The 16,071-nt window shown below is 46.5% G+C and overlaps 1 protein-coding gene across 1 annotated transcript in view; it reads left to right on the top strand.

The window, feature by feature from the left end:
- The window catches only part of LOC142589585 (uncharacterized), a 95,221-nt gene that overhangs the window by 56,699 nt on the left and 22,451 nt on the right, over positions 1 to 16,071 (top strand). Inside the window, exons 19-23 of the mRNA XM_075701065.1 lie at positions 1,571 to 1,635; positions 4,546 to 4,683; positions 6,514 to 6,662; positions 7,447 to 7,559; positions 8,529 to 8,651. Coding sequence (XP_075557180.1) covers positions 1,571 to 1,635; positions 4,546 to 4,683; positions 6,514 to 6,662; positions 7,447 to 7,559; positions 8,529 to 8,651 — 588 coding nt within the window. The remainder of the gene's footprint in view (positions 1 to 1,570; positions 1,636 to 4,545; positions 4,684 to 6,513; positions 6,663 to 7,446; positions 7,560 to 8,528; positions 8,652 to 16,071) is intronic.

The raw sequence follows: 16,071 nt of genomic DNA, 5'->3' as shown, positions 1-16,071 counted from the left end.
TTTGCTAATCCAGAGATCACGAGAGCCAGCGCATGGGTGATGCGTGGGTGCAATTCACAGTAGCTGCCGCAGACAGACCTCTACTCATGCGCTGCTTTATTTCCATATATGGTCTCGGTGGACACGCTCACCGCAGGCTTTATCGATGGCGTCATCGGTGAACAGGTGATGACCCTGATCAATCCTTTTCGGTTGTTATCACCCTTATTGCAATTGATCTGATTGTTATCAATCCTTATCTGTCCTTATCAACCTTATCAGACATGATCCAACCCTTATCAGCTATTATCAGTCTTTTATCAATCTTACCATTGCTTCAATGATTATAAGCCCTCATCGCTCTTTAGCACTTTACCCATCCACGTCAAACCATTATCAATGGTGATGAGATCCATATAACGCTTCATCTCTCCTTATCAGTTCATTGACTGCTTACCTGTTAGTGTTGTGCAATGCGAATTGCATTGGCCCTTGGAGATCGGTAGCATTTCGGTTACTGAAGGAACACCCAAACAGAAGGCGCAACCCGCAACCACCAAAATTTATCCGGTATGTGGTGTGTTTGGCATTAAATTTTCGCAAAGTTGGAATTTTCATGATGTCCACAATGCTCCAGGATGGCTCTACATGTGGCCCTGGAGATGGATTTTATTCTACCATCACCAAATCTTTCAACAAAGGCTTCATAGAAACTGCTCTCCTTTGAAATTTGTTTTTTACCACTGGTACAACGCATTCATATGGTTCAGGTATATTTACCTTCTGCAAGCATGGGTGTTTAGACTTGTGGATAAGACACTCAGCTTCTGAGTGTTGGGTCATAGGCTCGAAACTCACCACCGCAAACATTTTTCCTTTCGGATGTATTTTGTTTTATACATTACTTTCTTTATAGCGATTCTTCTTTCGTGACAGACGGACAGGTTTCCTCGTTGGGTAGGCACAGAAATGCTTACGCATTTAAAGGCATCTCTGTTCTGAGAAAGCTAGTGAAAAGAAAAGCACTAAGACGATAAAATTCAGAAAGTTGAGGGGACGTTTAAAGCCAACAAAAAAAGCGGAGGTCTATCTCTGCTTTATTTGTTGGCTTTAAACATCCCCTTAAGTTTATCTCCGCTTTTTTTTTTTTTCTATCTAAAACTCCGGAGGCCTGACAGTAAACTTATTAGGTGTCTTGCTGCTCGTAGTGTGACCGGAGATGGCGCATGCACGTGTGTAAATTAAGAAATGCGTGCTATGTCTCGCGTTTGCAAAGTGCCACCTTTGCACCGTTTAGTATCCTTAGCGCATAATACGGCTGTATTGCGGCGAAGCTAACCTTAAACTCAAGTATTGTCAAGTGAATCAACAGCATGTCTCAGCGTTTTTTCTGTTTTCTGTTTAATTCTACCCACCGGATAATTCGATCAGTTTAGTTGGTCTCGTCAGGATCGAATTAATGGAAGTCCACAGTATTTTTACTCCAGTAGCATCACCACCTCTGATGAACATGGGCTTCAAAACTGATCTAGTTGAGTGCTGTAATGATGCCACCTTAGCTGACCTAGGTCATCATGTTCTCTTTCTGCAGGATGCCATGTGTCATGCTCGCCTTCCACCTACTGATGGTGCTTGCCTATGACTTCGACTCACCAAGTGCGTTCTCCTAGCTGTTTTTAAACTTTCGTTGTGCTAGTTGTTTAACTGACCATGTGGCAAAATGTGTTTACACGGTGATCTGCCATAAGGTGTGCTGATGTGGATGACATAACATGCATAAGAATTTTGCAGCTTGTGTTTGCCGGAGAGAGATTGATAAGCTTTGTCAACGTCATTCTTTGCTGCAGCTTATTGTGGTAGAATGTAGTTTTTTTTTTTCTGGCACTCGCTACGGTGAGTGGGCCCATCGTAATGGTGTATACACTATTCTGTCGGGCCCCGTCATTGTGCAATTGCTAAATTGATGGGTTACCTTTTTCTTCCATCGCATCTTATGTGCAAAGTTTTCCTAGTCAGTGGATCGGAGTGCCCGTCTCACTAGGGCATACAGTAACAACATAACAACACATAATTATTCATTGGTCTATGGCCGCTAAAGTGGCATCTACCTAAGGCCCCACCCCCCCTCTTCACCTGGGCTACGCAACGGGTTGCTTCACTCCCCTTGGCAGGAGTCCTTCGTGCCAACCCTGGTCGTGAAGCATAGGACAAAATAGCAGGTACAGCAGAAGTCAAACGAGAGAAAAAATATGTAGCAACTTAAAAAAAAAATCTTCCATGATTCGATTTGACTCCAAGACTCCACATTCCTGAGCTCGATGCTTTTCCTTGACATCATAGAACTAGACAGAGGTGTGCTATTACACAGGTTTTGGATCGGCTGCTGTTACCCGTCAAAATAGTGTTGTCACTATAGTTAGCATTTACTATAGGCGGTTACTTTCTTTTTACGGTGGTTACTTTCTTTTTACTACGTTTATGTATTGTAGTCTCAACATAAGCTCAGCAATGCTCTTGCTGAAGCAGTTTGTATCCAAGGTGCTTTCTTTCATCCCTTGCACATGTTGATGACCATTCATCAAGCTCCATATTTGTTACCATGGTGGCAGCACAGTGGACATGGCAAAGCTATTTTTTTTCCTCCTTCTCTTTCACCTTGAGTTACATGTGTGAACATATTTCTGCAGCCTAATGAAGTCCTGCCAATTTCACAAAAAAAATTTCATCTTAACTGTTACGCAGCATAACTGTCAAGCCCTTAGCACACACCTATGAGTGATGCAAATGTTTAGGCCTCATCATCAGGTGAGAAAGCAGCTTAATAAGGATACTTACTTCATGCTTGCCTGACAGAGGCACAAACAGTCTCGCCACTCAGGGGCGTCTGCTTAGGGCATGACAGTTGTGCTCTTCAGCAGCTAGTTTAGATTTTAGAAACTGAAATTGACTGAAATTTAGAGTTGTAGAAATATCAGTCTCAACTTTTTGAATATCTAGGAACGTTTATGAACTTCTTGGATAATGAGCTTCAAGTCTCGCATTGAGATCAATTGTCTCGCTCTCTTGGTTAAAAAGTTTGTCCAATTTGCATAATTGAAAAAATATAGAATATTGCAAATTGAACTTGCACAATTACTTGTCTAATTATACCTTGAGTCATTTTAAAATGTATGAAAAGCAATACCAAGGAAATTGTTTCATTATTGCAATATTTTCTTTAAGGGATTCTGAACAAATTTTTTTTAACGACCCCGCGTATGAATGTGCATGAGGCGCCAACTGCCAACCAGCAATAGCTGTGTATCAAAGGAAACGCTTGAACAAATTTATGGCCACTTCAGCACAGTGTCCACGGATTGACAGAATTACCATTCAAGCACCATGATTTCCATGAAGAGCTCAGATTTTTCGTTCTGCCCCTCTTTGAAAATGTGCACACACTGATTTCCAGCAATTGGCATACATCCTTTCGTCACCTGAAAGAGCATTTACATTGCTGTAGGTAAATTTTTTGTCTAGTATATCTCTTGCACATCTCTACTGTGGGTTCTCTCCTCCCGTGCTCTTGGGACAAAGGAACGACAACACAGTAGTGCAAACAATCACAAGGGCATTTATTGCACCTTTCATAGATCAATGCCTGCTAGCCGAGTTGCTATCCACAAAACATGCTGATGGGCGCGCGACAAATCTAGAAGTCCGACTCACCGCGACCGCATAGCGAGCGAATATGTTCGCCCCATGCTGGATCCCAACGCCTGGTCGTTCGCGCGTACTGTCACGCGAACGGTGGCGCATTCCAAGGCGGCCACGCGAGACGGTCTCGCAGAAGCATGGGTCGGCGCACGCGCGGCACGGCACATCCGTCCCGCTTGCTGTCCCGTCCCAAAGAGAGAGCGCCTTCCGCTCCCGCACCCAAGTAACCCCGCCAGTAACAGCGCAACACTCGCGCCATCTCTCGCGGTGCGCTTCAACCACATCGACCGCCGCGGGCGTCACGCAGGCCACGCGGCGAAGCGGGATTGCAGGAGATGGGGGAAAACAAGATATCTGGGGACGCGCGAGAGTCGCGCATCCCCACACTACATTGACTGACATGTGTGATTGTTACTGGTACTGCCATTCAACTTTAGTTTGTATAGTTTTCGTTGTATTTTTAGTTCATTTTGTAATGTACCCCTATTCCAATAATGCCCTCTGGGCACATATAATGACCTTGATAAATAAATAAATGAATGAATAAATAAATAAATAAATAGTTTACAATGTACTTGGTACCTGGTTTGTAAAACAAGATGGAAATTACGTCTTGATATTCGTGCAAACTCTTATTACTGGTTGAGCATTGCTGTTTTAGCCACTCACACTGATTGCAATGCTGAACTGACGTGCACACAGAGCAGTGGTCTCAAACACACTGCCCACAATGTGCTGCCTGGTGAGGACCTCCAAATGTGACTGTCACATGAAGCATGGTATGTTACCACCATTGGGCATGCCTTGGTGTGTGCTTCAGTTCAGTGAGCTGCGTACACTGAATGCAGTAAGGGATTGTTGATGGTGCAGGCCCTGAGCGCAACCGTATCTGTGTGCTGGGTGAGGCCATCCTCTGGCAAGGGCTGGTGCTGGGTCTCCTTCAGCCAATTGCAGCGGCCGTCATAGCCCTGGTGCTGTGTCCCATAGCAGCTGGCTTCATTCTCTTGGGTGAGCCCCGTTATGTATTGCGACACTGCTGTGCTTTATGTAATCTTCACACTTTGGCTCAAGCGTGACAGAGATTCAGCTTGCCCGTATGCCCTTTGTGTAATACCGGATCACTGGAGACATTTACGCTGGCAACCTTTTGGTGGTGCCATCTTGTGGTGCAGGACACAGAGCTATTATTGCAGTGACCTACCATATCTTGCTTAATTGTTGTTATAAAGCATTGATAGTGACGTAACATTCAGCCTTATAAAAACTTATATTTGGTGAGGGCACTGGCATGTGAGTGAGTCAGTGAAGAAACTTTGTTGTGAACGCCTGCAGAACGGTTAGCCTTCCCCTGTTAGGGAGGCGTTACCGTGACGCGGCCATGACGTCTTCGCGGCATGTGGCGCCTCTACTTCGGCCGCGGCCGCACTATTCCCTTTGGTCGACCGCGCCTGCCTCTCTTTTGGGGTGGCAGCCTCCCTCCGGTTTCGCTCGGTCGTTGCCTTTCGAGGGCCGCCAAGATCTGCTGGACGGCCTGGGTTTGGACATCTCGGTCATAGCATCTCGTTGCGGCCTCGAGCTGCGGCGGGATCGTTGTTATTGTTGCAGCTTCATGCGGATTCTTAGCACAGTCCCAAAGGATGTGAGATGCAGTGGCTCTTTCCTTTCGGCACACACAACACAGATCACTTTCATAAACACTTGGACACACGTGCCTCATCAGCACCGGGGTGAATAACAACCTTGACACGTAACACAAATGTTTCATGCGCATCATCTAGTTGGATTATCACAAGATGTCACTACCAGCATTGCTTCTGCTATCCATGGCCAGCAACCCGGTATTTTGTTACAAGTACTACTTTACGGGCAAGCTAAAACTTACTATTGTCAATGATGTAGTAAGCGTTGCTCTTTTTTTTCTTTTTTTTCTTGCCAATATTTGCCTTGACAAGCTGAGATATTGTCAAACTCTCTATTTTATCGCTTGTCCACTATGATTATGAATACTTTTTCATGTTTCAGACAAATGAAGCTTGCCCTATCATCTTCAGTTATTGGTTATAGACAGTCATAGACACCATGACTAAGCTGTGTCCGTAGAGTAGTTGAGAATAAAAAATTTTAGCGATGCAGAGTTGCATTATCTGACAGTCTCCTAGCATGGCATTGAAGGTGAGTTTGATATGCACATATAGCCTGCAGAAAAGAAGGGCGGTGGCTTTGTGTACCACAGTAGTTCTAATGACTGTGAGTTGCATTTTGGTTTTGATGTTAGACAACACCAATTTTGCTACGATTAGCATGCAAAAACTGCCCATTGGTTAAGACTAGCCACTGTATGAATCAACTATGTGTATGCAAGAAGCTGTTCATGTGATATTTTATCAGTAAGTAGCATTGTGCTGCTTTTAGGTTTTAACGTCCCAGGCTCAGTACATTTGTCATCATGATTATATATTATTTATACTCGCAGGCAGCTTTTTGTGGCAGTGAAGGGAAAGCTAAGGGGGGTGGAAGTTCAGCATGTGTGGTAGTGCATCAAGCAGTCCGCCAAAGTGGCAGCGCTTTCGATTTCTTGGAACAGATACTGAATCAAGCTTCCGTGTGGGACGTTTTCTTATTCGCCCATATATGCTGAAGAGAAGAGCAGAAAAATGAGTCATATTTAGCACTCAGTGGTTGGTGTATTTTGTCTTTGTTGCGCTGCGAGCCCATGACCTGCTGGGCAACAAAAGCAGGCACCCTGCTAACCCCTATTTGTTGTTACTCGGTGTCCCTGAATGAGACCTGTTGAGTGCTTTGCTGTACAACTAGGTTGTTGTGGGTGCTGCTGCGCAGTTGCAGTGCTTCGGTGGGGAGCTGTGCGCTGCTGGGATGCGCTGTTGTTTCACGGTGTGATCAAGCGCCGGGCACGGGTGCCAGTGGGTGACAGCTGGATGGTGACCCGTGTGGCAGGACCTGGACTTTCCCAGGACCACCTTTACCAGGTGCCTGCCCTTGTCATAGCTGCCAACTCTTGCAACTTTTTTTGAAAGTACCCGCCCTTCTCTTATTAGGAGTGTTGTATGAACACCAATAATTTTATAATTTTTCATTTACATCTAGTGTAGGCAAATCTGATTTGATAAGAATACAAATACAGTCGCTGGCGAATATTCAGAACTTGATCTTTTAGAGCTGCTCAATTATTCGGACCGACCAGCAGCAACGCCAATCACTCAAAATCAATGTACAACGGCAGCCAAAATATTGGTCACCATTATTTGGATGATCAGTTAATAAAACTTCATGATCAACATTTCTGGTTGCCTTTAGTACAGCTTATTCATTCTTGCTGCAAAAAGAAGTGACTGTTCACAGGTTCTGTGCAAAACAAAATCTTTGTTCTTTTTTTAATTAACTGTCATCATTTGAGTAATGAAACACTCTTAGTATGTTTAATGAAATTTTAATATCTCTATTTGCATTTGATTGCAGTATTTAAAAGTTTTTAAGACTGGCAGGTCTGCCTTCTGAGTCTATTGCCATATGAAAGGCACCCTGTATTGCTTGCACTGGTAGTTTACTACTCCACTCTTCTGCACCTTATGTGTATCCCATGGCTACAGAAAGGTTGTCATAATAACGGAGGTTATTTGTCGTCCAGTTTTGCACGCAAGTGAAATCATAGCATCGAGCATACTTTTCACACCTTTGCACTTGCTAGTATGTCAGCATGGATTTGAGATGTGCTATGCTTGCGTCAACTGACTCCCTCATATATTCGTGCAGATAAGCCCAGATCAAGCCCTAGCAGCATTCTTGGCCAAAGTTGAATTGGAACAGCTTTCCATCTACGGCCAACAGACAGAACAGCAAATATTGGAGCCTCTAAAGGCCTATGAGTGAGTGTTGCTGTGAAGATGTATTGTGCTATTCTGTTCTTTTCTTTCTTTTAGATTTCATTACACTTAGAAATCTTCATTTACCTGCTGTAACTGCAAAAAGCTATACCATGTGTATTTTTTTTCAACCATACAGAACTTTTAAAAATTGCCTGTGGCAAATAGCACAATTCTAATCCCCTATCTAGATTGCTCGATGAGGCAGACATTACTTGCATGAGAGTCAAAATGCATAACAATCTAAGTAGTAAAATTTTACTGTTAAGTTTAACTAATTACTTTATAGCACATATTGCAACTTACAAATTACAGCCAGTAAGCTTGTGAGGCATGCCTACTTGGAATGAATTCTGAAGATGGCACCGGTTTCATGATATGCACCATCAACCATCGAACTTGCAGTAAAAATGTGCTGTTCAACTTATTTTTAACAAATCACTGTTTTATGCATTGAATCCCAAATGTAACTGGAACACGAGTTTATTTCGTCGCACACTTTGGGAATGAGAAGGTCTAAACTATATTTTTATTTTATGCGCTGCATATGTATTGCAAACTCACCGGCTGCAATTCGTAAATTGCAAAATGTGCTGTAATGTAATTAGAAACTTAATGAGTAAAATTGTGTTGATTAGTCATTTATGAATTTTGATTTCCCATGCAAGGATTTCAAGTAATTCAGCTGAAGGACTATTATTGTACCTGTTGCAGGCAATTTTTAAAAATTCTGTTGGGTCTCGGAAAGCTAAGCTAAGAGTGTACGTCACAACTTGACAAATGCTGCGGAAGAAATGGAATGTTGAGAAAATTAGTATTGATCTACTTTAGAACAGTGTGAATTTCTTACTGTAAGTTGACACAAAGCCCTGACAGGGATAATGAACCCTGTGTTTTGTTCATCAGATATGCATGTGAACTCGCATGTGTTGAGCACTGTTTGAATGAAACCCCGTCTCGCTTTCTTGGCAGCCACTTTGTGGAGCAGTGCTTCAGTCCCTTTGCATCCACACTGGCACGAGACAAGAGTCCCTACCGGGACCTAGAGGCTGAGTTGAACAACATGGTGTCAGCTCTCAAGGCAGAAGTGGACAAGTGAGCGTCTTTTTAATGCTTTAGCGATGGGTCTTGCCTACAGGCCACACAGCAGGAAAATATTTTTTTCTTGTTGAGTGTGATGCTATGTGTAGTTCCTGACTGATGTCTTCAGCCAGAAACTAACACTTCAGTGATATCACACAGGTAATGCAGATCAAATGCAATGTATACATCTGTTTCGCATCTGACGCAAATGGTCTGTACAAGTTCCAAACGAAGCCGTAGGTGGCTTTGGGTGAAGCTCACAGGTGAAAATGAAACGAGATTGAGCTGGTGGGGGATGCCAGAATACAATGCCACCAGAGTGAAAGTGACACTCACTTCATGCTGCCTGAAGCATGGAACGGTGGTGTGTTTGGGTTATCAGCTATTAAAAGCATGGGGTACTCTTCTACATGTTTATTACATACAGTGCGCACTAATAACAAGGACGAAGAAGAGAGACAAAACATGAGCGCTGACTCACGACTAAAAGTTTATTGCATTTGAGCAGCCATATAAATAGAAAAACACACACATGCATATACCCGCTCACCATACATTCGCTCAACCAAAAGAGAAACGAGAAAGGTGAGCGCTAAAGCAAGCGCTTTAGCTGCCATACAGTACAGGCGAGTGCTTTGCTGCCATACAATTCGGGACGCAGCAAATTGGTAAAAAATGGTATTGCCTTGTCTTGCCTCCGTTCCGCCACAACATAGTCTTGTCCGCACTGCTTGCTGGAAGGGGCTAAGGATCAAGTCAGCAGGCTAACCATGGCTGGTTACGTCAAGCACTCAATCAGGACAACTACCCAAAAACTGCTAAAATGGTTAAAAAGCAAAGAAAGAGCAAGCGATGGAAATGACGTTGGTGATCGCAAAAGGCCCGCAGTTATTCCTTATGTACCGTATTTATTCGATTCTAAGCACCCCCTTTTTTTCACGATCGCGATGCCCAAAGTGAGGGGGGGTGCTTAGATTCGAAAAATCTAGAATGACCTCCCCCTCCCTCTTTTCGCTACGACATCACGGTGAGATGGGTGCGAGAAATAACATTTTATTTTGCAAACATTCAAAAGAAAAATCGGTGCAGACAGTGAACCCACCGCTTATGTAGGATGCTCAGTCACTGTCACTGCCACTCGAGTTTGTCACACCGCTTGAACCACTGCTCTCGGTATCCCACAGCAGGTCGTCTTCCGTTCCATCGAAGTTGTTTGTGATCGAGCACTTCTTAATGGACTTGACCACAACGTCCGCTTAGACCCTCTTCCACGCGTCCGAAATCCATTTTGCAATGGTTGATGGGGACGCTTTCTGCAGCTTTCCCGTTGGCGTCTTCCAGTCAGGGTTTCGCACCCACTCTTCGTACTCCTGTCGGACATTGGCTTTGAAGGGCTTTTTGACTGAAACGTCGAGGGGTTGTAGCACTGGCGTCATGCCACCCGGAATCACAACCACATCGCTATTGGTGTTCCGAAGCTTTGTCTTTACATCCAGGGTCAGATGGCCGTGAAATGCGTCCAACGGAAGCATCGACCGCGTGCCTGCAGGTCCGCCGAGCAATGATTCCAGCGTGAGCAAGTGCGTTTGGCGGCCTTGGCTACGCGCTCTTCCTAACAAATAGGGGGGTGCTTAGATTCGCATGCAAACTTTTTTCCTAACTTTTTCGCGAAAATTGAGGGGGGGTGCTTAGAATCAGGGTAGAATTGCGAAAATATGGTACATAGGCTGGCACATGGCCTCAAAAACGTCGTGAACTGTTATGGTGTTAGAGTTGTTTTTTCTTGTCCGAAGAAATTATCCAGTCTATGCCAGGCTGTGCAATCACGAGCACACATGTCAGATTCGGTTGCACACAATTCATGTAAAAAGCATGGACCTAAATTTGTGGCGTGCCGCAACAATGTTGTTTACGAGATTCTCCTGTCATGTGGATCTTATTACATCGGCCAAACGGGCAGGTGTATAAACAAAAGGTTGCAAGAACATTCCTCCAGATTAAAGAACGCAGGTTTATCACATTCGGCCACCCATTACGCAGTTTGCAGTTGCAAGCCCATTTTTAACTGCACACGCGTAATCTCGAGAAACAAAAATGAAAAGGCCCGCCTTGTTTCACAGGCCTACCTAATCAATGTGTGGTGACAGGTGCATAAGCCAGGCGTCATTCATGCTACACAACAAGGAAAAATGTTTTTTAGAATCGTCTAATCGTTAAAATTATCGGACTTATTGCTTTAGCGCTCACCTTTCTTGTTTCGCTTTTGGTTGAGGGAATGTGTGGTGCACGGATGTACGCATGTGTGAGTTTTCCTATTTATATGGCTGCTTAAATGCAATAAACTTTTAGTTGTGAGTGAGTGCTCGTCTCTAGTCGTCGTCCTTGTTATAAGTGCGCGCTGTAAGTAATAATGATGCAGATGTACTGACTCGCCCAGCTAGCTACCGTACTCTACCATACATGCGTTATCAAAAAAATGCTTGGGCTTTTTGCATTGGTCTGTCATGTGGAATACCTATGTGTTATATGCTATGTGTCATATGAAACGAAACAATTCTAGTTGAACCAACTTCTGCTTAGATCGCACAAACAGTTGTTTTACTTAAAACATTTTCTTTTTTTTTGCTGTGCACTGTTTTGTAAATGGTGAAGTGGTGCGAGTGGAGCACCACAACACAAAACAAGAAAAACGCAGAGTGAAGCTTAGAATGTAGGCGTGCTCGAATTGTAATATTTGAGACCAAATCAAATACAAATTGAATAGTACGAGAAATGAATTGGATTTAATACTGAATACCATTTCAAATAACGAGTAACCATGTCTAGAGCTGATATAAAATTATTTTCACATCCTAGTATTAATGTTAGCAAGTTGCTGTCATTACATTGCATGTTATAAAGCTTTGTTTATTAAAGAGCACAAATGGAACGCCAGGAACAAATAAGCAGTTCATTTGCATACACAGGACTGAGAGAGTTTGAATGATCACTGTGGATGGATAGAAACAACTTTATTTTTAATCCGGCAAATTTGACGACCCGGGCTCAGGTCTCCCATGAGGGGACTTCGAGGCCTTGCCTCGTCGCCGCCCCTCGGGCTTGCTGGACAGCCCACTCTTGTGTCTTGAGGTTGGAGCTGCGCAGAGCGGCGGCCCACTTCGACACAAGAGCCTCCGGAGCTACTGCCATTGTAGTTGATGTAACCCGACACTCCGACAACATGTGTGACAGCGTCGCTCTAGTTTCCTGACATAATTTGCAAAGAGCAGTCGGGTATTGCGCGGGGAAAATGTGCTGCAATCGCACCGGACTGGGGAATGTTTGTGTTTGCAATTGTCGCCAGATGACTGCCTGGCGACGTTTCAGCATGGGGTGAAGTGGGGGCAGCAACCGCCTGCCTAGCTGGTAGTGCTTGGTGATGTCATTGTACCTGACCAGGCGTTCTCGCGTGTTTTGAGCCAGGAGTTCCGAACTCGAAGAGGTGGTCTCCGATTCTGCGCGGCGGGTCAGTTCTCGCGCAGAGCGGTGTGCTACCTCGTTCAAGTTAATGAGGCCCTGATTGGTGGCGGTGGCAACGTGCACTGGAAACCATATGATCGCGGTGTTATCGAAGTGCTGTCGACCAGCTTTCCTTAGAATCTGGAGAGCTTCGGAGGAAATGCGCCCCCGCGCATAGTTGCGAACTGCGGATTGTGAGTCGCTAAAAACTACCTCCCAGAGGGGGTCGGTAAGCGCAAGCTTAATCGCTACCCCTTCTGCTGTTTCGGGGTATTCCGTTGCGACACTACACGCGTGCGTAAGCCGGGAGCTAACGTCTACGACTACCGCCGTGAACCGGTGTTCTCGTGTGTATTCTGCGGCGTCTACGAAGCGCGTAGTCCTCTTTCCACCCAAGGAGCGCAGCAGTGCCTTGGCACGGGCCTGGTGTCGGCCCAGATTAAATTCGGGGTGCATGTTTCGAGGTATAGGGGCGACAATCAGCGTGTCGCTGAGGTCAGGTGGAATGACCTGTTTCTGACCGTGTTGGACATGGTAGTTGAAGCAGAGTTTCTGCAGGATGTACCGGCCCGTGGCTGTCAGAAACATGCGTTCGAGTTGAGAGGTTCTTTGCGCAACCACGATTTCCTCAAGCGTGTTGTATACCCCCAGCTGTAGCAGACGAGCAGTGCTTGTGGACTCCGGTAGGCCAAGGGCGATCTTGTAAGTCTTGCGTATAAGGGTGTTGATTTTCTCTCTTTCAGTGACATTCCAGTTGTAGAAGGCAGCCACATAAGTGATGTGACTGATTGCGAAAGAGTGTATGAGGCGCATGACATTGTCCTCCTTCATGCCCGTGTCTTTTTTGTAATGCGTTTGATCAGGCGGGTAGCCGCTGTAACCTTGCCTTCGATTTTGCGAATAGCTTCTATGTTTGACCCGTTGGCTGTTATATGCATGCCTAGGATGCGTATCTTCGGGACTTGGGGAATGCAGGAGCCGTCTTGCGTATAGAGCATTATGTCGTCACATTGGCGCGATTCAGCTGTAGGCTTGGGGCGGCGGCGCGGGCGGTAGACGAGCAGCTCCGATTTCAGTGGAGATAGTCGGAGACCTGTGTCTTGGAGGTGCGTTTCGACTGCAGAGACCGCTGCTTGTAAGGTGCGTTCTATCTGACCGTCACTGCCCTTGTTGACCCACAGGGTGATGTCATCTGCATACAAGGCGTGATGGAGGCCATCGATCTCGTCGAGGTAGGCCGGGAGACCCAGCACCACGAGGTTGAAAAGGAGCGGGGATATGACCGATCCTTGAGGAGTGCCGGTGCTTTCTAGTGTATGTTCGTCGGATGTCATGCTGCCGACCGCGAGGGTGACTGTGCGGCGTGACAGGAAGTCTCTGACGTAGTTGTAGCTTCGCTCACCCAAGTTGAGCTTGTTTATGCGGCTCAGGATTGCTGCATGTGCTACATTGTCAAATGCCTTTTCCAGATCTAGGCCGAGGATGGCCCGGTTGCCACTAGTTGGGTCATTGATAATCTGGTGGTAGAGCTGGAGCATGACGTCTTGAGTGGAGAGGTGTGACCGGAAGCCCACCATAGTGGGTGGGTAGGCTCCAGTGTCCTCGAGGTGGTGGTTGATGCCGGAGACGAACGCGTGCTCCATCACCTTGCCAACGCAGGATGTGAGGGAAACGGGCCGCAAATGATCGAGGCTGGACGGCTTGCCTGGCTTTGGTATCAGGACTGCTTTAGAGCGTTTCCACGCCTCTGGGATGCGACCTGCTCGCCAGCATTTGTTGATGTATGCCGTAAGAGCGGTTATCGAGGCATCATCGAGGTTTCTTAGTCTTGTTCGTAACCTTGTTGGGACCAGGTGCTGATTTGCCATTAAGGTCGTGGAGAGCTGCGCGGATCTCTGACTCGTGAAATTCTTCATCGAGTGTCACATTTGTCTCTCCAGTGTAATCTCCGTGTTGAACATCGGGCCGTTGAGGGAAGTACTTGGCTAGCAGGCGTGTCACGAACTGGTGATCACTCATGGTAGCCTGTTCCTTGTGCAAAAGGCGTTGCAGGTATGCTTGCTGAGCAGACTTGCTCTGCGTTTCCCCCAAGAGGTGACGAAGGAGACGCCACGTGCTGCCATTGTGGAGCTGCCCATCGACTGCGTTGCAGATGTCATACCACTGTTGGCGGCTTAAGGTCCGGCAATGTTCTTCCAGCTGGTGATTGATATGTGCGATCTTCTTACGAAGCTTTTGGTTGTGCCTTTGCTTTTTTCCATCTTGCGTTTAGTGACGTCTTGGCTTCCCAGAGGTGGGCTAGTCGGCTGTCGATCCCGTCAACCTGGACTTCGGGTGCGAGCGTCTGCGTCGCCTTGTTCATGTCGTCGTTGAGCGTCTCCATCCATGCCTCGATGTCATCGATGTTCTCCTCACCTCTCTGTTCAACTCGCTGCTTTCGGAATTTGTCCCAGTCCGTCCATTTGAATAGCTTAGGAAAAGGGGGTGTACCCGCCTGAGGAATTCGTGTTTCTATGATCATGTGGTCACTACCGAGATCTTCAAAGGTATTGCACCACATTGCTTAAGGGATGTTACGGACCGCCGTCAGGTCTGGTGTCGTGTCCCGTGCTGTAGAGGTGCCCGTGCGGGTCGGTGCCGTGGGATCGGTAATAAGAGTTAATTCGGCATCTTGTAGGTCCTGCCACAGGCGTCGACCTTTGGCGGTAGTGTAGCCATAGCCCCAGGCCTCGTTCAGGGCGTTAAAGTCTCCCCCCACCAGAAACGGGTTTGCGCCCGCCAAGGCAAGCGCCCCTCGGAACAGAGAGAGGAAATGAGCCCGTGAGTGAGCTGGATTACTATATACGTTGAGGAGAAATACACTGTGGTTGCGTGTTCTATTGGGAAGGAGCTCTAGAAGCATGTTTTCCGCATGTGTGCCACTTACGCTGTGTTCTTGCACTACTATCCCTTTCTGAATTAAAATTGCAAATCCGCGATCAACGGGAATCGGTGAGGCATGCGCAGTGTAACCTGGAAGCTTTGGTACGGTACCTACTGTTTCTTGTATAATTATGATGTCGGGTCTGAGTTGCGCGTGTCGGACGTATTGTTGCAGCAGTGGTTGCTTCTTAGTGAAGCCCCGACAGTTCCACTGCCACACAACGAGCTCGTTAGTGGTGCTGGCCATCGTGGTGCTGTACTTGTACGTTACCTGAAATAGGGCTAGGGTGAATGACTGTAGGGCCCATGGTGGGCATCATTTCCATGCCTGGACAAAGGCCTATGTGAGTCTCGATTTTGTCTATATGGGTTTCAACCCTGTCTGTTCGAGCAGTGAGGTTATTGACCGCAACGCCGATGTTGCGGATCCCGGTTTGAATTTCTGAAATCAGCTTCCTCATTCCTTCTTGTTCTTTCCGCCAGTAATTTATCGTGACATGTGCTTTGCGCCAATCACTTACTGCTGATTCGAGGTTATCGAGCTGTTGAGACTCTGAACTGGCCGCCGCACGTTTCTTTGTGGGCGGCGCCGCACTGTCGTTACCGTTCGTGACGGGAGTCGGGACTAAAGCAGGTTTAGGTATAGATGTCTGCGCCATCGACTGTTTAATCTCTCAAATTTCTTGGGTTAATTGTAGCACGACCGTGCATAATTGTGCGTTTTCGCATTGCATTTCTTCTAATGCCACATCCCTGGGGTCTCTCTTATTATTTGGTTCTGAGGCAGTAGCTCCCTGAGCCTTGCGTCTCAGCGAGCCCTTAACCGCATCTGCCCGGCTCACCTTGTCAGGTAGGTCCGAATCTTGCTGGCCAGCTTGCTTCGGACGCCGAGAGCTTGAACGGCCATGGCTCGGCCCGGGGGTTTTGCTGCGCGCCCGGCTCCGAGGCCTGCTCTGCTGGCGGGATGGAGGTCCCGCAGCCGAGCGAGACCGGGCCCGGCCTCGAGAGCGGG

This window comes from Dermacentor variabilis, chromosome 8 (assembly GCF_050947875.1).
Source record: "Dermacentor variabilis isolate Ectoservices chromosome 8, ASM5094787v1, whole genome shotgun sequence".
Lineage (NCBI taxonomy): Eukaryota > Metazoa > Arthropoda > Arachnida > Ixodida > Ixodidae > Dermacentor > Dermacentor variabilis.
This window is presented reverse-complemented; position numbering and strand designations above follow the sequence as displayed.